This window comes from Syzygium oleosum, unplaced genomic scaffold (genome assembly GCF_021117445.2).
Source record: "Syzygium oleosum isolate NSW1041296 unplaced genomic scaffold, Sole_v2.1 Sole_v2.09, whole genome shotgun sequence".
In the NCBI taxonomy this organism is placed as follows: Eukaryota; Viridiplantae; Streptophyta; class Magnoliopsida; order Myrtales; family Myrtaceae; genus Syzygium; species Syzygium oleosum.
In genome coordinates, this window is record NW_026607493.1 from 2670273 (window position 1) to 2693058 (window position 22786).

Genomic DNA, 22786 nt, shown 5'->3' on the forward strand with positions numbered 1-22786 from the left:
CCTCTTGTGGCCATCGCCGGCGATGGTGAGGGCCGCCTTCCCCGGTGTCGGGCGACGACCGCACTCGCTCGACGCCGGCAAGGCTGAGGGCGGCCCTCGCCGCAACCCTCGCCAGCCCAGGTGAGGCCATAACCCTCGCTTCAGTGGGCGAGGGCGAAGGTTGCCCTCGCCAGCCCAGATGAGGGCCACCCTCGTCGGATCTGGCGAGGAATGCCCTCGCCGGCCCAAGCGAGGGCCACCCTCGTTGCAACCCTCGCCAGCCCAAGCGGGGGTTGCCCTCGCCCGACGCTGGTGAGGGCAACCCTCGCTTGGGCTGGCAAGGCCAAGGGCGGCCTCGCCGGATTTGGGCCCTCGCCGGATCTGGGCGGGCGAGAGCCGCCCTCGCCTGGGCTGGCGAGGGTTGCGGCAAGGGCTGCCCTCGGCCTTGCCGGCGTTGGGCGACGGTCGCCCTCGCCCGAGGCCGGCGAAGGCGGCCCTCGCCTGAGGCCGGCGGACGTCGCCGGTGATGGCCACAAGAGGGAAGAGAAAAAGAAAAAAGGAAAAAAGAAACAAAATTGCCCTTATTCCGGTGCCGGAAAATGTCTCAAGGTCGCCGGCCGGCGAGCTGGGTCCTTATTTGAGACTAGTTTGGGTACTTTGGGTCCTTAATTGAAACATTGTCCACTTGAGGTCCTTTTTTGAAAAAAGAGACTCACTTTTGGGTTCTTAATTGACATTTTCCCTTCTTTTAACTCTAACTTTAACTACGTACAATAAACATGTCAGATAAAATTTATTTCAAGATATTTTATCTTCGTTCGTTTTTTTGATTGTTGGATCAAAATAGATAAATTTCTCAAATTACATGTGTAATCTCATGATAACGAGTTATTTTATTCAAACCAACACGTGTTTCTTAAAAATGCATTTCAAGATATTTATGTCAAAATCTATGAAATTTGGAATCATAAGATTGAAGTTGATTAACGACAAATCGCAAAAAAAGTACTACTTGTAGTACCACTATTTGTTTTGCTTGGGGTTCCTTAATATATTTTTGGGAAAATTTCAAATAATGATATGAAGTGCCTTCATTTTCTCAAATAAGGACCTGAAGTGAATTTTATATCAAATAAAGATCTGAAGTGCCATTATTTTCTTAAATAAGAACCCGAAGTGGATTTTGTGTCAAATAAGAGTCCGAAGTAGCTATTTCTATTTCAAAGAAAGGCCTAACTTTTTGAATGGTGGGGATATTTACATCTTTTAACTTTTTTTGAATTCTTTTTGTTTCTTTTCGTTTTTTCGTTTTTTCTTTTTCTAGTTTCTCTTTGTTCTTCGTCGGTGGTCGGCCGGCCTGCCGCCGGTGGTCGGTCGGTCGGTGAAGCTTGGGAAGGGCTGGGTGAGGGTGGCTTCCCAGGCGAGGGACGGCCTCGCCGACCATGGGCGAGCCGCCCATCGCCAAATCTGGGCGAGGGCCACCCTCGCCGGCAACACCTCGCCAACTTCTGGCGAGGGATGGCCTAGCCTCGCCTATATCTGGCAAGGGCAACCTTCCTCCAGTCCTTTTCGGGCTTCATCGGCGGTTGGCACGGCTACTGGCAAAATAAAGAGAAGATCAGAAAAGGAAAAAAAGAAAAGAAAGGAAAAATGAAAGAAAAGGAAAAGAGAAAAAAATAAAATTATTTTTAGACAAAAATGGCGACCGGCGACATCAGTCCCTTATTTAGAACTCTCATGGCCACTTCAAGCCTTTATTTGAGACTGACATGTCACTCATGTCCTTATTTGACACAAAATCCACTTCAGGCTCTTATTTAAAAAAATTAGGGCACTTCAGGCGCTTATTTGAAATATTCCCTCTATTTTTCCAAGTGTTTGTACCCAAATGAAATGTTTAATTAGTATTTAGAAAATAAAAAATGTTTATCAAATTCTCTCAATCTTAATAAATAGGGCACATCACGAATTTCCTGTTCTTGAAAAAGCTTCCCTCTATGAGAAAGCAGCAATTCTGCAGACTTTCTGAAGACAGAGAGCTTCAGCTTCTTCATCTTCCTCTCCGCTGCACCAGCAATGGCGGAGATCGCCGAGTCATCGGAAATCTCGCCGGACCCGTCCGGACCGAAACTCGAGCAACGGGAAGAGTTCGATCCAGAAACCATGCGAAGAACCAAGCCCGGAACGAAGCGCCTCGTCCTCACCTTCTCCGTCCTCGTTTCTTTCTTGATCGGTACATCCTCGCTCGCTCTAAGCTTACCTCCGTTCGTCCTCCGAAGCGCCCCTTTTCCTTCAATTTCAACCCTCCCGCGACATCTCGTTGAACGAATTTTTGCTGGTCCCGCAGGTTTTCCTTTCCTGTGGAAATCGGTCGAAATCTACCGCGCGCCGCTTCTGTTCGACGACATCGATGCGCTCTCCAGGCGGATGGAATCGGAGCCTCTGCAGTTCCCGTGTAACTTTCGCGCGGTGTTCGTAGGGTTTGATTCCCGATCGAATGATCTCGGCCTCGCCGATGATCTGAAATCGTCGATTGCCGATCGGATGGGCAAATTTGTGTCGGGAACTTCGCAATGCGGGACCTGCAGTAACAATTACTCTGTCTCGGTGACGATGGAATCGAACTCCCATTGCGTCCAGAGCCGAAGCGGGAGGGATTCGTGTTCGTACCAGTGCGGTGCGATTAGTTCTATGGAGTTTGATGGTGATGATGAGAGTGTTGACGATTCATTGGAGCGTGTATTGGGAGGAGAGTGTTCGGGGTTAGCCGGGAAGGTATACACCGTAGTGGTGGTGAATAAGGACGCGGAGGATAAAGCTGTAATTGGAAAGTACAGACATGCTTGGATTGTTGGTAGGGTGCAGGAAGAGAGAGCCGTGGAAAAAATTGCAGAGATTTTTGTTAAGGTGTTCTCGAACGGTGGCAAAGAGGAAGGATTGATTCAAGGGGAATTTATGCCCGTTGGAGCTGATGGGAGGATCGTGCTTTCTTTCAATTTGCTCAATACTGATCCGCAGGATTGGATTTATGATTGGTATGGGGATTCAACTCTCTCGCTGTATTATTTTGTCGTGCTTTTATTGATGCGTGTCATTTTTGTGCTGGTCTCCTTTGTGTTCTATCTGTTCCCCACGTCAGTGAATTATGATACGGAAGAGAAGATAATGATTGTTCCAGTTTGCAAGGATGTTCTTACGATATCTCCGTGCCAAAGATTAATGTTGTGAATCAGCAGTTCCTAGAGTTGTCTATCCTCTGTCATTAGAGTTACCTTAGGAGACAACTTTTGCAGCTGCCTCTTTATTTTTGGTGAAGCCTCATCAGTGAAATTACAGGGATCCAGCGCTTGGACATTGGTCCTATTCATTTTAACATTTTCACTGATACATTATTCTTTATTTTTTTTTTTTGGTGTTTGAACAAATGAATTGAAGCAAAAATAGATATTCATACGGTGCCCAGCAGTGGATCATCACTTCCTTTTTCCTCAAATTCTTGGAATTCTCTTTAGAAACTGAATCTTTTTGATCCCAAACACTTCCCCTCATGTTGGTCCATCTGAAACATGGAACTTGTACATTGTAGGACTCACTGTTCACTGTTATGAGTATTATTCATGCTGTTTACCTGCAGGGATTTTAATATGATAGAGGAGCATATGTTGTCCCCAGTAGTTGAAGCTTTGGGACCTATTGCAAACATAACTGTGGAAAGTCAGGTGCTAGATCTAGCTTTTTTATATATGTATATAAATCGAGTGTGATTCTCTAACAAAACTTTGGAGGCCTGTGGGTGTGAGTGAGTGTTGTGTGCCTCCGAAATCTTGTGCTTTGCCAATTTTTCAATGATAAGAATACTGGTGACTCACATTTTACTTCTGATTTCCAGGTTCTATATCATACTCCAAAAGCCTGTCATGCCTACTGGGATGATGAGTTGAAAAGCTTCATCTTAAACACTGGTGATCTCCCATTCTTTGTAAGTTCATGCAATTTTCTTCATTATCCTCCGATGATGATATGTGATACAACTTGTAGAGAAACCCCAGATTCCACATTCCCTTTAAAGAGCTCTGTTGCCTAAACAAGAATGAGCTTCCATTTCATAGTTTCTTCATTCTCAAGCCTTGAAAATAATTACAATAGTTCATCTCTATGCATGTTGTGCTATGTAGAATGTACCATAACTGAATTGGTTTCATTTGCAGACTTAGTGTCACTGCACTGCAAATGCCTAAATTGATGCTTCAAAGCTATTAATAAAAAGGAAACTAGAGGACACAACACAATAAATTCTAAGGAAGAACTACATTGTTTTTAAACATGCTTTTGCAAAACTACACTGACTATCACAATAGACGTATATCTTCCAGTTAAAAGTTTTACTTCTATCTCGATAGCATTATTTCTGAGTATTCTTTGCTAGTCTCATTGAGCAAATCAACAGGTCAATTCAAATGAGTGGCATCTGGACACTTCAACTGCAGCTGGTGGGCGGTCAAAGATATTGCAGCTTGTGCTGTATGTTTGTTAACCTCTATCTCCATTGAAGATAATGCAGCTGGTGAAGCACCTTTTAAATGTTATGGTAGTCAAGCTTTTTCTCCTTGCTTGTAGATACATACCATCTGCAAAGGAGTGCCCTCTAAACTTACAGCTTCCGAATGGGGAGATCTCCAAGGCCAATGGATATATATCACCTGTCAGTTGTGAAGCCTTTGAACTTTTAATACCTTCTGTCCCTATGTTGTTCGTTTCATGGATTTGTTTGATGTCTTAAGTTCACTAATCTTGCAGATGTGGGGAGGTGTAGTTGTTTGGAATCGTATGAATTGTTTGCAGGATCCAGAAAAGTACCCTGCAGGGCACAAAATTTCTCCTCAGGTATAAAGTTTTATTGTGAAGGTATAATACCTTTTTTTGTTTGGTATTCTAATAGATATGAAGCTTGATTTTAACACAATGAGGGTTCAGGAAGGTGTCCTCCTTTTTCCAGAATAAATGTTGACATTATAGGAATGAAGATATTGAAAAATTGTAACGCCAGAGAAATTTGACCTGGAACCATGATAAATATTGCCACTTGGTTTTATGTAAGAGTGGTCAGAGGGAGTTTGGGCTTTTGCCTGCCAAAGTGCATATTATGATATTCACTTAGATAGTTTGGTGTTCTTCCTTTTGTCTGTCCTTCCCACTTGTCTCCTCGATATATTCTTTTATTAAAGTGAGTTATTTTTGTGAAGTTGCAAACCTTGTTTCCTTAAATCTAATTTCTTACTAGATGAGATAGTCAAATTGACTAATCTATCTTCACTGGATATATGCTCTAGGTGAATTTATTTGTACTTAGCGTCTGTCCCAGTTCGTAAGTATTATTCCACCATTAGTTCACCTCTGTTGATATATGAAAACTCTTTTTTCTAAACATTCATGTTAAGAGTATGGAATGTTCAAATCTATTAAGATTTTGAGCAAAGTCTTATTTTTTAAGATTTGTTTTTACAAAGCGGATGTTTTCAACTTAATATCATGCATATTAATAACATTGATGATCAAAAAATTACTGCTATTCTTAATTTGGTAAAGTTAGTTTACAATAAGACAGATTATGTACTTTGTTTTTCAAAAAAGGTTTACTATGTAATAGTTTAAACTCTTATTTTGACAAAAGATTACTGCACATAATATAATTGGTTCCTTTTAAGGAAAAGGGCAATATTTTATCTCAATACGATATTAATTTATTTTCTTTACCGTTATCATTTGCTATTTTGTTTTCTAAAAAATGGTAATAGAAAATACCAAGGTTTGCAATTTTTAGCAAAATTATCAGCCTAGTGACAATAAACAAGTTTCCGTCTAAATTGACTTGAAAATTTTTTAAATTCAACTATGAAAAAATTGACATATTAATGTTTAGGAATTATTTGTTGAGTAATTACTATTGTCCTGATGGTGTATGCTCTTATTTTTCTTATATGCTATTGCGATATGGTAACCCATAATTAAATATCAATGGAGTCTCTTATTTGGAAATACTTTACGCAGTGAAGCGCACATAAATACCTGGTTTATATTGATTAATAAATTGTTTTCTATGCACATCTTTCTCTTGAGTTTTCTCATGCTTGGTGCACTTAGCTTGGAACAGGATCTTCAGAAGATATTTGAAGTTTTTGTGGCTCAGATACGTCAACTTGTTGGTCTAAAATCTGATAACCTCTTCATCGGAACATCAGGCAGGTCTATCATGTTAGCTAGTGAGAAAGGCTTCACAGAATGGTAAGCATATGACTTACTCTTGATTTGTTGAGACTGATGAATGTATCTTCAGGTCACGAATTTAGTGAAAGTCATGAGGAATGCTGTAGACCTGTGGTCTTAGCCTTCTTTATCTTTCAAATAAGATTCTTGTACCAACTAAGAAGCTTGTGCTATAAGAAGCTAACCTGAGATGTAATTCACAATGCCTCAACTTGGAAAAATACACAGTTATCGGATAAGTTACTTTAGATGTTCTTAGGATAGTACTGGGATATTCTTTTAAGAGGCCAGAACAAATAATAAATTGGTTCCAATATTTATCCCTGCAATATACATTCCTCTCATGGACTTATTTATTGTTTCTCTGCAGGGAACTGGATGCCTTGACTAGGCAGCATGCCTGTTTTAATCTACGGTCGTGTGCTACAACCCTTAGCTCTCTCTCCAGACTGGTTTGTCCTCAGTTTGATTAGAACCTTTGAGTTTGGATGTCATAGCTGGAATATATGTTCGGTATAATTGCTTCAAGCTTGACAAAAGGGTTAATGCAGGTTCAATCCCTTCCTCGAATGATCATAATGGATGAGATAGGGAAGCAGGTCAGTTGTCAAGAAAGAGGCTTGCGTGAAAGACTTTATTCATCTGTTGGCTATTATTTTCCTAAATGATTAACTCTTTCAATAGCTATTATTCGGTATGCCATTGCCAGTAGATATCTGTTACGGTATTCACTCGCCCGCAGAAAAATGTTGAAAGGATTTTGCTTGGGAAGTAATTTTTAACCTAAGCGAGTTTTTGCATCCTTTCTTCTTTTCTTTTAACGCTCTTTTAATTTCGTGCTTCCTTCCTTTGTTGGTTCTCTCTCTCTCTCTCTCCATGCTTGAATGGTTTCCAATTTTTCTTCTGTTTCAATCCCTCAATTCATACCGATCATTCTGAGCAGGTTAAGCTTTCTATTGAAGCTGCAAAACAAGCTGAGAGTGATGCCTCCCTTGGCATTTATGAAGCTGCAGCTGGTACTTTCTATTATTTAAGATAGGATCCGTAGCTCGTAAGTTGTTTCTGTTTGCATTCCTCATGCTACTGCTTGCTCTCCCTGCTTGCAGTTTCCTCGAGGCAATCAAGAGCTCTAGCCGAGGATGCCTTCTTTCATCCATCTATCATGTCTGTTAGCTATTACTCCTTCGAGCACTGCTTTGCTGTCTACTCGGTTGGTCACCCTGATCTCAGAAATCTGTTTCCTGACATTTTATAGCCTCACCATATTGTTATTGTCTAGCGGTTTTAAAGTGGAGAATGCATCAAGCTGACGTTCTTGGAACAGAGCCCTACATAGTTTTCCCATAGGACCAAATTTCGTAGAATGCAGTTCTGGCTTGGACATCAACAAACTATGTGTCGAACTATTATGGGGTCTGGGCAGGGCTTGAGAAGAGTCTTTGTCGAAGCCACCTTGAAAAGAATCCATCAGCATATTAAATTGCTGAAATTGATGTCTTTGAACATAATTTCTTTCTTTCATTCTTGTGATGCAGCCTTTCTTCCTCCCGGTGTCCCTGCATGTTGTCCTTGCGGCTCTGAGAGAATGGAAGAGATATCGGCAAGAAAATAAAAAGTACTTGACGTGGAAAAAGCCCGAGTAGATGCATCATTTTAGCGGGGCATTTTCTCAGACCTAGGAAATCACCTCAGTTGGAGCGCACAGTGCATATCCTGAAAATTTTACCATCAGGATTCAGGGACTTCGTTTGAAGAAATAGCTTCTACAACAATCGGCAGTTCTTCAGAGGTCTTCGGAGGTGAGAACATTATGGTGAAACCAAGATTTGTAGGACTTTTACGAGCACAGGCACAGAAGGCTTTGACCCTCGGTGACTAATTTTACTGGCCTTTGGAGCTCAAGTTTACCTTTACACGTGAGGTGTTTTTTGAAATGTGAGACTGGAAATTGTTTTGTACCTCAAACCACCCTTTCAAATGCTTCTTTGATATACAAGAATTACGTTAATCAGAGGAAATGAAGCCAGTCTCATGCCGGGCTTGTGCGAGATTTGTTTAATTGATAATGGCTGCATTTGTGCTTGTCTTTGACCCCTTCCATTTTTAGCTTGTTAGTAAGACTGCTCTCTATATCAAATACGAAGTCTTCATAATCGTATTGATATCGCCGTTTAAGTTATCGTGCCTTTGTCTTGTAATTCTTTATGCCATCCAAGTAACTTTGCCAGTTGAGGAAGGCCAGTGTATAAAAGCACCGGTATCCTCCAAATTGAAACACGAGTCTCATGTAACAATCTGTCAATCTTCATGCCTTTACGTTGCGGGCAAGAATGTTCATCTGGTAGGATTTTCGATGGTGGCAAAGTGAGTGAAAGAGAGACGATAATCAATCTGCTCAGAGAAGAGATGTGCCGGTGGATTGCAAATGTCACAAGAAGCACAAACAACTGAGTATTCAGATTCAGCCAAAAAAAAAAAAAACAGAAACTGCATACTCGGCAATCAACTCGAGCCACTCACTTCGAGATTCTCACAATCGTGGGTGCATCACTTATATGTCTTTTCATCCTAATCGAATAAATGTAAGTTACCATCGATCTCGATTACCAAGGATGATTGCATGCTCTCCTACGTTCAAATAGCCTAAATACAACCTTAGTTGTATGATATGTACTGTAAAATCCCGCTCAGCAGTCAAAAAAACATGTTCAACAGGTCAGCTTTTAGCAAAAGAACATCGATGGACCCAAGTTGCTACAAAGGATTTACATCTCCTGTCCAAGAATAAGCAAAGATAGGACCCAAACAGTTCATGGGCTGCAGTTAGTTGCTAAACAAAAAAATTAAATCACCCCATACTTATAAAATCTGAAATACCACGGCATTCGAAATATACATCCAACGCCTCCCCCATGTCGGATAGTTTCCAGTTTTCCACCTTTCCCTTAAACAGAATGTTCGCCCATCCACACAATTGCGGACCAACATTTCCAACCTCCGGTGACTGCAACCACCCTTCCCAATCGAACCATAAAATAGCTAACAGATATAGCGAGTACAAAGCAGCAGGATAACCTTTACACCTGCAATGATGAATTAACACCACATTAAATCAGAACACTTAATAGTGCCATCCAGTTCTTTATATGTAATACGAAATACAAACAAAGTATGCATCTCCCCTTTATCCTCTCAGCGAAGGATCCTAAACAAACGGAGCCCAAAAATAGAAAAAAGAAATATAGAGAAGGAAAACATTTTAAAAACCTTACAGATTACATTACAACAGCGGAAGGGCAAACCAACCATCACAAAGATGGAATTGCCAATGAGAATCTGGAAACAATAGCTCACCTTGTCCAAGGGAACTAATCTTTAGACTCCAATGCCAAAAGTATCTTTTTCCTTGGACCCTGAAAAACCAAAAGGTCCAAAACCAACTGAAATATATAGAGAAGCAGAAAATATTCCAAGTAATTACTAAGTCTGACCAAAGGGCATAAGACTACAATCAAAGAGTGCATAATCCAAAAAATCCACAATAACCATTTATATGGGAAAAACCTGAGTCAATCTGACCTCTCGAAGAATAGCTTTTCTGATGTCATTCTCAGAGCTTTTAATGTTATTTAGTTGGATAGCACTGAAACGTAGCGACAGGAACTACATCCATAAAAGCTGAAAATTGCAATTTCCACTAACAGAAGTAGGTCCCAATTAATAATAACATAGGATGAGTTACATGATACACTAACAAAAGTAGTTCCCGGTTAGGATCACTACAGCGAGAAAACAAAAACAAAGGTAGAAATAAGATAGAGCCTTTACTGAGAACTTATAAAGGAGAGAAATCAGAAGCATAGACCTTTTCTTATAGGGCTAATGCCACATTTAACTCAAACTAATTTTTGTGTCACGAAAAATCTAAAATTGATATAACCATGCCACATTTACCCCAAATTGTGGTAGATCAAGTGGGAGTAAATGTGGCATAGGTGCATCAATTTGAGGCAAATATGACACGAATATACCGGTTTGGGATTTCTTGTGACATAAAAATAAGTTTGGGGTAAATATGATACGGGTGCACCGGTTTGGGGTAAATTCGACACAGGTGTACCAATTTGGGATTTTTGGTTGTATTAACTTATAAGTTTCATTCGGCTAATTTAAATCAGGTAAGAAATACTGGTCTTTATCTCAGAATGCATCTACAAGGGAATATAGAAGGAAGCACCATGGACCAGCTCAAATCTGAAGAAGATCAAATATAGCTATTAATTTACACATGCTTAGCTAATGAACATTCTATCCCAACAAACTAAAATTCAACAAAAAAACATTTGTTATAAAATTATTAGAGAAATGGCTTTTCTCTTTTAAAGAACCAGCCAAATACTCTTATGGAATAACACTTAAGTGCAAATCAACAATGCTCTTGACAGATCATTCAAATGCATCAACGCCAAGTGCAAAAGATTCAGAAATACGTCTAACGATTTACAAGCGATTAAAGTCTCCAGTTAGAAAAGATGAACTCGATGCTGCCAATGGACCTGAGAGAGGCTCTTTGAAAGAGTTTAGAAGAGGAGTGACATCTACACTCATCAAGTTCAAAGTAGAGAAAAATCTCCTACTCAAGGACTTCAAATTCCTTAGCTACCTTATTTGCTAGAGATTATGAAATGTTGTGATTTTGGTCCTGCTAAAAATGAAAGGTAAAAACATTTAAATTCCTCGAGGAAACAAACTTTTTCACTCTACCTAAGAAGAGAGACTTCAATTCGCCATTCAGTCCTACATTCAGGAAATACCAAAGCTAACGGAAGGGGATTTTGAAAGTCAATCAAAGAGATGCTAATACAAGTCAGACAATAATGCCACCACAATTATCACTAGTCAACTAAGACTCCAATCCCACACCAAAAATAAAATAAAATTGAGGCTCCAATTGTTACGTACCATTGGAATTCCCAAAGCTTTGAGATCCTCATCACTCATATGTAAAAGAGCCGTCATATCCACCTGAAGAAGCAGATAGAACTCTCATATAGCAGAATGCCAAATTTAAGATCAATAGTAAATAACAAAATAGAATCTCTAGCATTCATGCTATAGACACGGTATTAACATACTTCCTCAGCTTGAAATGTAATTGAATATTTTTCAAGACCCAAAGACCGCAAGAAACCATCCACGCCAACCTGCAATCAGAAAAAAGAAAAATCTCCATGTAACTGAAACTTAAACAAGAAAGCATATAAACTACAACAATCCTTCCCTAATTTCTAAATCACCATTACAATCAATTACATGTCAAGAAAACTGAATCTCCATCTTCCTGATAATGACAACAACGAGAAAGAGAAATGGTCCATCCAATACTAATACAAATAATAATCATGTCTAACTCAGCCCAAATCAAAATCAGACCAAAAAAATACACCAGAAAAGTAACAATGATCCTGTATGTAGCATCGTCTCTGCAATTTCATGTCAACATTCTAAGAATATAAGAATATGCACAGTCCCCCCAATTTTATGATCATGCGGCGTGATAATCAGATTCACTTGACTTGACACATAAGGCAAGGTGGTTGCTCCTTACAGCCCATTTAATATACAAAGCATGAGATACTACAAGAAAATATAAAAGATACCCTCTGTTTCTTGTTCGGAGCTGGATTAACAACTCTTTTGGTCTCTGGCATAGAAGCTTCAACTACAACACTTCTCCTGGCAGGTTTAGGTGCCTCTGGTGCCAACTTTGGTTTGGCTGTGTTATTACTTGCCGGTTGGGAACTTATTACACCAGAAAGCTTTTCGCGAAGATCTCGCACACCGGAAAAAGTCCCCTTTGCACCTTGAGATGCCGGCTGTAGACCCTTCTTCTGGAGCTTCAAACGCAGATCACGGCCCTCGACCCTGCGATCTTCACATGCGAGTACCACAAAGTCAAAATCATAAGAGGACCATTTTTTAATAGAACAATAGAAGAAAGACATTTTCCAGATTGATATGATCTTCTACCATACTTGAAATCTGACGTTCATCATTGTCATAAAGATCATGTTCCCATTTATCGTCTTGCCTCTGCCTGCAGAAACAAGGTAGCAATTCAATCCGCAGATGTTCCTTCCAATAAATTAAGACATTTGAACCAGGCAAAAACAAACAGTCAAAAGAGTACCCCAAGCAACTATGATTGTGCTCAGAAGTCCATACCACAAAATTACTACTCTCAAAAATCAACTTACAAATGCCTATAACTAGAGAAATGAAAAGCCAGAAGCATTCATATATGGGCAATATGCTCCTTTAGCAGTTCGACAAAATGAAAATTCCGAACCAATTTGTGTCTTTTCTTATTTGAATAGGTACAAGAACTCTTATTGCAAAAGGGCACCAGGGGGCCACCACCATGTAACAGCATTTGCACTTTATCAAGTGATATACGTATATTGTTCCCAAAACTATAGCCATCCATATGATAAGAAAACGAATGTCATAGCAAAGATGGCTTCAACCATGTGAAGCAAGAGAAAAAGACCTCATGATCATGTCACTCATGATCATGTCATTTTAACTGTCCATTCTTGAGCTCTGCACAAATGAAATAATATCCCAGGCTAATAGAAGTGCAATCCTGACTACTCTAGCACTTATAGCTCGAAGCTGATAAAGCCCTTTTCTCTTTCTCCGATTGAGCTCAGCCACTCTTGATCAATCACTTTTTCGAAGCTGAGGCTCTGCCACTATAAACTAAGGAACAGCTAGAAAACAATGCTAGTAGATTCGATTCCTAAGCTCAACTAATTCCCATTATTTCCCCAGCTAATCATGTACAGGCCCTATCCTTTGTATTAACAACTATAGACAAAATGGCATATCCATCTTCATATGCATTTTTTTCTTCTTTGGAAGCATTCGATAATCAACTGGATTTTCACAGCACATTAACTAATGAGCAAAAAATTTAGAGAGCCGAAATCGCATCCGCGCACGAATCCGGCGCAGTTACAGTCATCAAATGAGCAACACAAAGTATCGGTTCTGCCCAGCATCTATCAACTACAACAGCAATCATGGACACCGCCCGAGAAAATTTACAAGATCGCAGGCAGCGACACTATTTCTCAAGGATTTCGCTACACAAACGGGACAAGCGCAGGAAGACAAGCCGGCCCGCCGAGCACAAAACATAGGAGGGTGCACGGGATGGAGGAACCTTTTGCCGGTGATCTGACGCCGCCGGGACGAGTCGGCGTAGGAGCCGCCGTTGAGCCGATCCTTGGCGGGCCTCTTGCCCTCAGCCTCCACCCGATCGGCGTACATTATCCTCCGCCGAGCAAGCTACCGGGGACTCGATGCGACGGCACCGAACCCTAACCCTAACCCTAGGCCGGACGGCGGTTCGCTTCCACCGGAGCTCGAAGAAGAGGAGGGGGGGAGTACGAGGAAGACGGGAAATGCTCGCGAGATTTTATGACGTCGGAGCGATTATGGTTTTGGTCTTTTGATTTTGCCTTTCTAATCCGACGAGGCAAGAGAGAGAGTTGGGATTTTGGTTTTTTAGCGTAAGCGATGGATTATTATTATTTCTTATTTTTTTTTATCATTATGGGGCTTTTCTAATTAGCAGAAAAAAAAGGAAATTAATTTTTTTTGGTCGAAAAAGAAAGAAATTAAATTGAAAAAAGGTACTATGGGATTTATTTTTCCCAATACCTTAGGCCATGCTGCTAGACGTGTGCGCATGTTGTAGGATGGATTAAATATTTGCCCTACCTTAAAATTTACTTGTGCTATTAATTTAGGTAGTTTTATTTTTTTTAATCTCCTAATTAGATAAGAAAATACCGGCACCTTCAATGTAAAAAAAAGTATGAAATATAATCATGTACATGTTTATGTCACCATTTATTTTAATTTGGGGAAATGATATTAAGAGTGCCACAGTATTCGTACAATACTTATTTTAGTACTGAAAATTTTAAAGCGATCGCTTGAGTGTCATTTTTTATTAAAAAAACTTAAAAATTCCATGTCGGACTTAATTTTTTGTTCATTGGAAATCAGTTTTTTTATTTTTCTTTTTCATTTTGCGGAGGATTACGTTTAAAGAAGAAGAGGAGGCTGATGATCGACGATGGGGTGATGATAAAGATGAGAAAGGTAATGAAGACTTGGACATAAGAGGTTGATGATAAAGAAGAAGAAGATGATGAAGATGAACTTTTAAGAGCTAAACGAGGACGCCTTGCACTTGTTTGTCCTTGATTAACGAATTAGGGGATAAATTCTTTAGATTCATTTGTTAATCGAACCATAATCCTTCATTCTCTCTCCCTCCTGCATCTTCAGTTTCCGCTACCATCATCGTCAACTCGGGTCCTCTTGCCGTCATGCGAGGCATCATCGCCCATTGCCCGGCCCACGATTTGTCTCCTTGTCTCTCTCCTCGAGACCTGGATCTAGGGTAGGCGACCACCCAAATCTAGGCTTGATGATGTCGGACCGACATGACAAAACCGGTCGAACCGGCGTCGTTGAAATTTGAGCTTCTCAAGACCCATTGAAAGTCGTAGCCACGGAGGCAGCTAAAGTTCGAGCAGATGGTGTTGAATCAAGGCTTTATCTCGCAGATCTGCGGCTAGCTCTAGAAGCAGGTGAAGCGGATAAAGAAAGAATGTGATAAGATATTTGAGGAGTTCCAAGAAGCAAACTTATCATGGTGGCTTGATCCATAGTCGGTGAGGGGGTGTGTTGAAGAGAAAGATGCACCGCCTCACCGTAAAAAATATCTAGATATTTTTTTCTTGTAGAAGAGTTCGAGGAAGCAACCTAACATAGTGGCTTGATCCACAGTCAGTGATGGGGAGTGTTGCAGAAAAAGATGCACCACCTCTCCTCTCCAATAATTCTAGATTCTTTATATTTACCATGAAAATAGTTAGATATTTTTCTTATAAGATATTTAATGAAGAGTGTAGAAATGCGTGATTAATAGATTGACGACATTTAGTGCTCTCTCTAAATAACTAGAAAATTTAAGAAGGTACTTTGTATATTTAGGTATTTTCCTAGAAATATCTATGAAGATATTCTTTCTACAAATATCTAGGAGGTAGAGCACCTCCCCGCTAAGCCTTTAAATAGCCAAGCTCTCATTTAAGCAACTGAGCTTGGCTCCCATAAGTGAGTTTGTGAAGGTGTACTTGGCTCGTAAGTGTGCGTATGTGAGAAGTTCTGTGTGTTTTTTACGCGAGTTTTGTGTCTTTCTCAACTTGTGGCATGAGAGTCAAGCTTCGGCACTCAACAGTGCCATCAGAGTTCAACTCTGTGATCCCAAAGTTGCCAGAATTCTGTTAAGTGGCTGAAGAACTCGGCAACGCCCGGTCCAGATTTGTCGAATCGAGCTTCCTTCACTGCCTTTCATAATCCTCAACACGCCATCCAAGTACATTGTGAGATTTCCTGCGCCTGGTCAGCATGAAAATGCTTCCATTAGCAAGCCAAACATATTTTGGATTGTCAGGACAACTACATTCAAAGATACCCACTGTCGGAGCCTGTGGTGTTGAAGAAACCAAGCACGTAATTTCCAGTCTGCCGAGGTGAGACAGCCATCTTGGGTCAGTCCTTCGCCGGGCTGGGTGGTGTCTATCTGTGCATGACACGAGAACATGAACGGGACTGATGACAATCTAACTGCAAGAACAGATTTAAAAGACCGTATTTCGGTACCCGTTATCAGAAAAATATCAAATTTGCTTTCTGTTGGTTGAGTTCTTAATGTTGAGCTATATATTGGGACTCCTGTTTTTTCATCTTTGTTTGATTGGATCACATTCCAGGAGATAAGTAGAAGAATATACACTGAATTGACTTTTGAAATGTCTTGGCGACCGTTTGCTTTGGCTCTCAGGCACACCATGACACCATGATTGAATCCCACTTGGACCACATTCTATCTGCATTGAATCAAGCCATGATCATATTTCTCGTCGAGATTGCCATGACTTATGAACTTAATAGGATTCTGCATATATTTCTGGTTTTCCTTTTCCAGGTGCCGCATAATTACGTTAAAGTCACGGTTGTTGCCACTGTGGTGCTCCCGCCATTGATTGTTGCGGGCGTCGAGTCCCGCTGTTGGCTGCTGAAAGCACCCTCCCTCTAATTCTAATATTGATTGAATCTTCTACTTTTAAAAGTTTTGAATATTTCAGTAATCAGTTGTGCCGTGCATATCACATTAAGAATAATCGATATATTAAAATAAGCAGAACCGTTTATTCCCGTTCTGCCTTTGTCTTTGCATGTTCAACTTCCGGCCACGGTTGGATAGGTTATGCCTTGCAATGATCAAATATCAGCTTCCAAGAGACCAAGAGCATAATCATATAACCGTTTCTAATTTCAAGTTCATATGTGCAAAGAAAAAGGGTATACTGGACTTGAGTAGGAGATAGCAAAGAGGGGAGGTTAGAATAATGTAAACTCCTAGCGAAGAATTACTTGGACAAAGGCCTAGCCTTTTCAATCTGTTAATAGAATCTTCACATATACAAGATAGCTTCTCCAGCCAACAAATTTAATCCCAATAAGTTCATCACTTCTCAAGAAGTCCAAAGAAGGGATTGGTTAATGCTGACTTCAACTGAGTCCCGGCTAGATTAAGCACTGCCAAGTCGACCTTGTCACGTGGAAGAAACAAGAACTCGCCACCATCGATTTTCTCGAATCCACAAAGCTCGAGAAACTCGACGCCTCCCTTAAGACGCCCTACTCTACTCTGTTCAATATTCAGGACAAGATAATAAATACCTATTATCAACCAATGAAAAATTGGAAACATGGCTCGAACCATATTCCATCTAAAAATGAAGCATCGTTACCCAAATCCTAGAACTAATAAGTAAATAATTTTCAAGAGATGTTACCAGGAACGCGGGATTACTTAGGCGGATCCTCCTGAACTTTTCATTATCAGGGTTCTTCACAACGTTGCCCACATATATCAGGAGCGTTTGAAAGGCCCTTTTAACTCTGGCATCTTCATCCTAGAAAACCGCCCAGAGACTAATTAAGAAAGTTGAAAAAAAGAAAGAGTTGGGGCTATCTTTTCCAGGATCAATAGATGAAATTTTTGGAGTTGTCTCAGCGTATAGAATACTGGGAATAGCATTTACATGAATAAAATCAATCACTCGACAATCCATTAAGGAAGTGGGGATATCAGATATGCATGAAGTACAAAAGCAAAGAGAGGATGAACTTGAACAAAAAAAAAAGCAGCACTAGGTTCCTCAGACGATCTATGTACCTAAAGAAGCAAAATTGAGCTCGCTCTCAATCAAGCTAATTTTCCTTGATTTGAAAATACTGCAACCCAATGACCCATGAAGTGCTTAACACCAAAATGTATATCACCAATTCTTTGATATGAGTATTCCAATGGGAAATCGCTCTAACCTAATTTGTTCGATTTTGTGAGTACTTTCATTACTGGAAGGCATCATAATCCAATAAAAAAGATGGGCTCTCGATTTTCTGATATAACCATGCGGTTTTTAATGACAAGGTAAAATCTATTTTCAGATTGAACAAATGTCGTCACTAATCAGCATGATAGAAGGATGATATGAAAAGCTTCCTTAATGTAATTTAATATGATTTTGTCTGCAACCTGTGGTAAATGGTGAATGTTTAAAGAGTATGGGATCTTCTTATCACCAGTGTTCATGACTGACAGATGAAACTACCTTATGATTGCGCTTCAAAGACCTCAAACACTCTCTGATCTGATCAGCCTTGGTAACAGAATAAACACCTGAAGTCTGCATATTACCAAGAGAGAAATAGGTATCAGCTCAACTTATGCATTCTTGGGAAAATGTTGAGACTCGTTCTACGTACAATGCAGTTGACAAGACCAATCATAGTACACAAAAAATGATCTGACATGGATTTATTTTGTTTTTTTTTTTTTGGGGGGGGGGGGGGGTGTATGGCCCTGTGCAGGCTCACTGCTTCTGGAAATGTAGTTGGCGTAGTGTTACAGTTCATATGCTAAGTAAAGTGCATTTACCCATCAATTTGCCAGAAAGAGTACATACCCTTCTATTGTCTACTAGAGGCAGCGAAGGTTTTAAAGCAGCGGGGGTTTCTGACAGCAATCCCAGCTTCCGCCTTCTTTCTAACTGTATAGAAATGCAAATTAAAGCCTTGATATCTGGTAAGATGTAGGAATTAATCCCTCCCTTGTAAAGACAAAGTCACGACACGTCTCGGTCATCATTGGATCAAATCCACACACGCATAGAGCCACTAACAAAGCGAGTGATTAGGGCAATCTCTGTAAAAGTTGCAGCATCGAATTCCACATTAGATGCCTCCTACATGTTCTCCAGTTCCTCAACACAGACTCGTTGTCTATGTATGAAAAGGTCATCAGTTTATAACTGAACCCCTGATTGAAATGTATTTTACCTGACGAACTCTCCCATGTTTTTTGCATAGACATAAATGTGATTAAGGAAAATGGCTCTAGATGCAAGAAATGATAGAGAAAATCAGTAGTCCTCTATGACCTTTCGGAAGAATGCATTTTGATCTAGAATATGTCTGGGAAACATTTCAATCAAATTGTTCATTGACATTCCAAGAGTAAACAAGTTGAAGCCTTAAAGGCAATGAGACAAGTACCTTATCATACTGCAGTTTCTGAAGAATTCTCTCCCTAGCTCTTCGCTCTTCGTCTTTTTCTGCTTTTTTCGCCGCCAAATAACTGAAACAACAGTGTCAAACACATTGCTTGAAAACGAGATTGACTTAGGCTAAAAGGAGTATAACTTGTCATGATGAGTGGATCAAACCGCTTTCTTTCATTTTCTTCCGCTATTCCTTTTGCTTCAAGAAGTTCCTTACCTGCTCGAATCCTTTCCTGCAACAAAGTTTCAACTGCGATAAAAAAATGCAGATTGAACTGTCATAGTAAAACCTGATGTAACTAATGTAATTTGCCATGAACATCAAAGCAGACTTGCCACCGATCAGCTCCTAAAAAAGAGAAGTGTCATTTCCTCTAAGTTCCAAGACTAAGGACTACTAAATCATCTCACAGAGAAGCATATAACGTAACGTACCAATTTTAAGGGATGCAAGCATAATTATGCACCCTGGCCATGAACGTTACCAGTGAGCTAACCTTTAGGCTATGTTTGGGAAATCTAGGGAAAGAGAAAATGGGTTGAAAATGCCACAAATATGAAATTTTCCCTCCACAATCTTCTCACAAAAAAATTTACTTCTTCTCAACTTTCCATCCAAATTTTCATTCCTCACATTTTCCTTACTTTCCCAACTTAGCCTTAAAGCTCTTTAGAGAACTTAATTAATTTGAGCTATCATTATACCAACAAAGGATGTCAAACTCGTTATTTTTTTTTTGGGTGTAAAATGTAAGTATTATAAAGCAGATGAAGAACAGTAGCTAGGGGCATTCCCCAGCATTACAATAGAGCTAATAGTTCAAAAAGATGGAGGCAGGAAGCCTCCATATAGTAGCCAAAAATACATTTGTCTGGAAAGGTTTAATTTTTTGGAAGAGTGAAGCTCTACCTCTTATATTTTTACACACGTTAGCCAGAATAATATGGATGTCAAATGACTTGGTGTCAAACTCGTCATTTCATAATGTGAGTGAGCAAAGAAGGTGATAAAATTTCCGTATCTCTTTTGTGGGCATGAAAATATTCTCCACTTGATCAGGATAGAATCAGAAGACAATTAATCGCAGCCAATCATATCTCCTAAAAGACAACTCTTGCATATGTGTGTCTTCAGTGTCATCAAGTTGTCGCCATTTGTAATTACAATCAAGCCAAACTCGTGTTGCAGTACCTTTTCCATTTCTCGTTGAGAGTTCTTCTTTTCCTTCTTCTTCTCCTCTGCTCGATCCCTGAAAGAAAGAAAAACCCCATCATCAGGGAAAAAGGAAAATTGGAGATTTAAGCAAGAATTACTTCATCAGTGGGCCAGAGGACAGAAAAGAAAATAGATTTACAAATGGAGAGGAAAATTTGGAACTTTGAACTGTAGAAAGTAAAATGGTCGAGGCCTTAAATCGTACCGTAATTCTTGTGCTCTCCTTGTCATTTCTTCAGTCACAAAACTTGGTTCGAGAGCTTCAATGTCAAGGTCGATTGATACCTAAATTTCAAAAAACAAAATGTTGCATAAACATTAGATAGATAAAAACTCAAGACGGCCTCATTAAAGTTTGCAGTTAGCTTTAATCTTGGCACGTAAGGGCCTCTCCATAAGCAGCGCACTACGATATCTAACACATACTTTAAAGCGGAAAATCAGTTGAGAACTCCGTAGTACATTGAACATCAGCCAAAGTTGACACCCCCTTGACTTCAGAAAACCGCTCCAGAAGCAAGGTAAAAATGATCAAAATCCACTATGCACACGACAACAAAACACGTTGATTGCAATTCATGTAGTCACCTACATGTACGCCCTATCTTCTTGGTTAACAATGATGAAGTAGGTAAAGAAGTTCTCTTCCAACGAAACCTCGGGTTTTTTACTCTCAAAGAGAAGACAAAAGTAAACAACAACATGGCTCTCTGGTCAAAATTCTCATGTTGCTTTTCACCATGTGAAGCACCGAAAGTGAGATAATATGGCTCCATATCTGTTATTATGCTTCAACAGAGAACAGTACCCTTGGCATCTGATCGAGATCTGGGTCATTTTGATGGTCGACAATCCAATCTATAGCAGCCTCAGTGCTGGAATTACCTGAAAAGAATGTAACAAAAAACTGTTAAAAAAGGGTTTATAATGGCCTCATATATATGTAATCTCCTTCCTTCAATTATTGGCTTAATAATTTCTATAAAAACTTCTTTCTTTGAAAATCCAGGGGCATGAGTGCAGATGCTCCACTGTCTGGAAGGCCATGAAACACCCTGCAGCCCCGGGAACCGGTTAAATTTAGACCTTTGTGGTCCCAAAAGCAATTTACACACTTTGTGGGACTTGAACAGGTGATCTCTAGTTCTTGAGCTGGAAATATCCTAACGCCTCAACCAACTGCGCAGATTCAGGGAATTACTTTCCTTCAATCTTAATATGTACATTCTATGAAACATTCAACTAAAAGCTCGCAAGACTTCACATTTGCATCCACGGTATGCGCAGAATCACCTGAAAAATGAAGTGCCCTAGTTGCTTGCTCCGGATTGAATCCCATAGCTTCAAGTTCCTCGAGCAGTTTCCGGTTTACTACTGGAACAGCCATTGCTACACTAAAAAAAAGGAGACTCGTAATGTAAAGAACACATCCACAAAACCCAGTACCTAGAGATCACCTTCCATCTAGTCTGTTTAGTTGGTGGAATCATTTCTCAACTTCGCCACAATCTTGAACATTACGGACATCATTCAAGCGAAAAATGAAACTAAACGATTTATACCCCATGAAGCTACTTCATTCACTAGTACATAAGCTAGAACAATCTGCATACTCCAATCAACTATTAAGAAAATGGCTTTTTCCGTTTTCTGAGTTTCACACTGACTTGTGCTTTCAGATCAGTTTTTGCGTATCATACTAATTCCACCTCCATAGTCCAATTAGAGGCATACCATGCACGCCACGGATAGGGGACTTGAAGGGATTTACTTTATCTCGAGCTGACCCAATAAATTGAGAGCAGAACGAGACTGGAGCCTTACGTCTCCTGAGGCACGAAGTTTTGTTCGCATTACCAACCGGTCAATATCTTAACAGTATTCCTTCTTAAAATACTGACCTAAACAACAACAAAAGAATGAAACTGAAATTAACTCTAACCCTTTTTCCTAAAAGTAGACTTCTGTTCATCTTTTGGCACCTTAGCAGACAAACAGAAACGCCACTCCTTGGGGCATCATACTTGCGGTTCAACAAATTAATAAGAAGCATTCCTGAATCGGGACACAAACCAAAGAACAAGGAACAAGAAATTTACATTTCTCTTTGACTCTTGAATACTGCAACAGCAAAGTTGAAGACACAGAGCTGTGTAGGGGCTCCCTGAACCTGCAAAGCCTATTATAAATATGGGGTTGGCCGAAGAAACTGGAGAGAATGCCCTGATCGTGAAGCTATTTAGCAATGGGAAGAAGCGCCATTCCCAGATTCTTTACGAATTCTAGTCTAATCCTTGGGAATTCTAGACTTCGATTGAAAGACTCTCTCCCTTTTGCAATGTGTTATGGTCTCGTGGATTCTTTGCCGGGTGGTTGATGTCTGTTGGTTGCGCAAGCAAAGGATCTTCCTTTTTCTTCGCGCCTTCTGGGACAAAGGACCTGCCTTGTCTTAACACAAGTTCGAGTTGTTCGAGTACTCCATCGAATTTGAGTTTAAGCTTGGAAAATGTTAGACTCGAGCAGCTTTTGAGCCTATAATTGTGTGATTATATTTTATATCTTTAGTTATATATACAGCTATATAAATACATAAAATTATGTACTTTTTACT

General features: G+C 40.0%; 3 protein-coding genes and 1 long non-coding RNA gene across 8 annotated transcripts; 2 read left to right on the top strand and 2 right to left on the bottom strand.

Annotated features, from left to right (window-relative positions):
- Nucleotides 1–1967: 1967 nt before the first annotated feature.
- Nucleotides 1968–8302, top strand: LOC115690528 (uncharacterized). The gene is made up of 13 exons (XM_030616885.2): nucleotides 1968–2212; nucleotides 2327–3014; nucleotides 3614–3698; nucleotides 3869–3958; nucleotides 4427–4500; nucleotides 4597–4681; nucleotides 4777–4863; nucleotides 6131–6261; nucleotides 6614–6695; nucleotides 6795–6842; nucleotides 7187–7259; nucleotides 7350–7453; nucleotides 7779–8302. Exons 1-13 carry the CDS (start codon nucleotides 2056–2058, stop codon nucleotides 7884–7886), a joined length of 1812 nt encoding a protein of 603 aa, XP_030472745.2. The 5' UTR covers nucleotides 1968–2055; the 3' UTR covers nucleotides 7887–8302.
- A 662-nt stretch (nucleotides 8303–8964) lies between these two features.
- LOC115690529 (uncharacterized) lies at nucleotides 8965–13777 on the bottom strand. Of its 3 annotated transcripts, none has more exons than XM_030616887.2 (7): nucleotides 13472–13775; nucleotides 12279–12340; nucleotides 11904–12175; nucleotides 11379–11447; nucleotides 11206–11268; nucleotides 9598–9656; nucleotides 8965–9326 (listed from the first exon to the last, which is right to left on the bottom strand). In XM_030616887.2, exons 1-6 carry the CDS (start codon nucleotides 13576–13578, stop codon nucleotides 9612–9614), a joined length of 618 nt encoding a protein of 205 aa, XP_030472747.1. In that variant the 5' UTR covers nucleotides 13579–13775; the 3' UTR covers nucleotides 8965–9326; nucleotides 9598–9611. The 3 variants fall into 3 exon arrangements, with proteins under 3 accessions (XP_030472747.1, XP_056170437.1, XP_030472746.1); XM_030616886.2 differs by lacking the exon at nucleotides 8965–9326 and adding an exon at nucleotides 9407–9448 and having other exon boundaries at nucleotides 13472–13777; XM_056314462.1 differs by lacking the exon at nucleotides 11379–11447 and having other exon boundaries at nucleotides 13472–13777.
- Nucleotides 13778–15367: 1590 nt separating this feature from the next.
- LOC130138882 (uncharacterized) lies at nucleotides 15368–16544 on the top strand. The gene is made up of 2 exons (XR_008817158.1): nucleotides 15368–15860; nucleotides 16316–16544. It is a non-coding gene; the product is annotated as an uncharacterized LOC130138882 (long non-coding RNA).
- Nucleotides 16545–16764: 220 nt separating this feature from the next.
- Nucleotides 16765–22552, bottom strand: LOC115690543 (uncharacterized). Of its 3 annotated transcripts, XM_056314360.1 has the most exons (12): nucleotides 22118–22194; nucleotides 21910–22004; nucleotides 21469–21564; nucleotides 20984–21060; nucleotides 20381–20460; nucleotides 20152–20209; nucleotides 19125–19192; nucleotides 18955–19036; nucleotides 18366–18449; nucleotides 18012–18086; nucleotides 17190–17309; nucleotides 16765–17041 (listed from the first exon to the last, which is right to left on the bottom strand). In XM_056314360.1, exons 3-12 carry the CDS (start codon nucleotides 21560–21562, stop codon nucleotides 16859–16861), a joined length of 921 nt encoding a protein of 306 aa, XP_056170335.1. In that variant the 5' UTR covers nucleotides 21563–21564; nucleotides 21910–22004; nucleotides 22118–22194; the 3' UTR covers nucleotides 16765–16858. The 3 variants fall into 3 exon arrangements, with proteins under 3 accessions (XP_056170335.1, XP_030472780.2, XP_030472779.2); XM_030616920.2 differs by lacking the exons at nucleotides 21910–22004; nucleotides 22118–22194 and adding an exon at nucleotides 22275–22552; XM_030616919.2 differs by lacking the exons at nucleotides 21910–22004; nucleotides 22118–22194 and adding an exon at nucleotides 22275–22550 and having other exon boundaries at nucleotides 21469–21569.
- Between the last annotated feature and the right edge of the window lie 234 nt (nucleotides 22553–22786).

Bases quoted from the DNA above. Each gene is read 5' to 3' on its own strand.
- LOC115690529 (XM_030616887.2), bottom strand. From the start codon at position 13,578: ATGTACGCCGATCGGGTGGAGGCTGAGGGCAAGAGGCCCGCCAAGGAT. The intron at 11,269-11,378 runs GTATGTTAATAC...CTGCTTCTTCAG, and splicing joins TTACATTTCAAGCTGAGGAA to GTGGATATGACGGCTCTTTT. The intron at 9,657-11,205 runs GTACGTAACAAT...TTGGTTTTTCAG, and splicing joins AAGCTTTGGGAATTCCAATG to GGTCCAAGGAAAAAGATACT.
- LOC115690543 (XM_030616920.2), bottom strand. From the start codon at position 21,562: ATGGCTGTTCCAGTAGTAAACCGGAAACTGCTCGAGGAACTTGAAGCT. The intron at 17,310-18,011 runs GTAGTTTCATCT...GCGGTTTTCTAG, and splicing joins CTTTGAAGCGCAATCATAAG to GATGAAGATGCCAGAGTTAA. The intron at 17,042-17,189 runs GTAACATCTCTT...AATATTGAACAG, and splicing joins TAAGTAATCCCGCGTTCCTG to AGTAGAGTAGGGCGTCTTAA.
- LOC115690528 (XM_030616885.2), top strand. From the start codon at position 2,056: ATGGCGGAGATCGCCGAGTCATCGGAAATCTCGCCGGACCCGTCCGGA. The intron at 6,696-6,794 runs GTTTGTCCTCAG...GGGTTAATGCAG, and splicing joins TTAGCTCTCTCTCCAGACTG to GTTCAATCCCTTCCTCGAAT. The intron at 7,454-7,778 runs GTTGGTCACCCT...CTTGTGATGCAG, and splicing joins ACTGCTTTGCTGTCTACTCG to CCTTTCTTCCTCCCGGTGTC.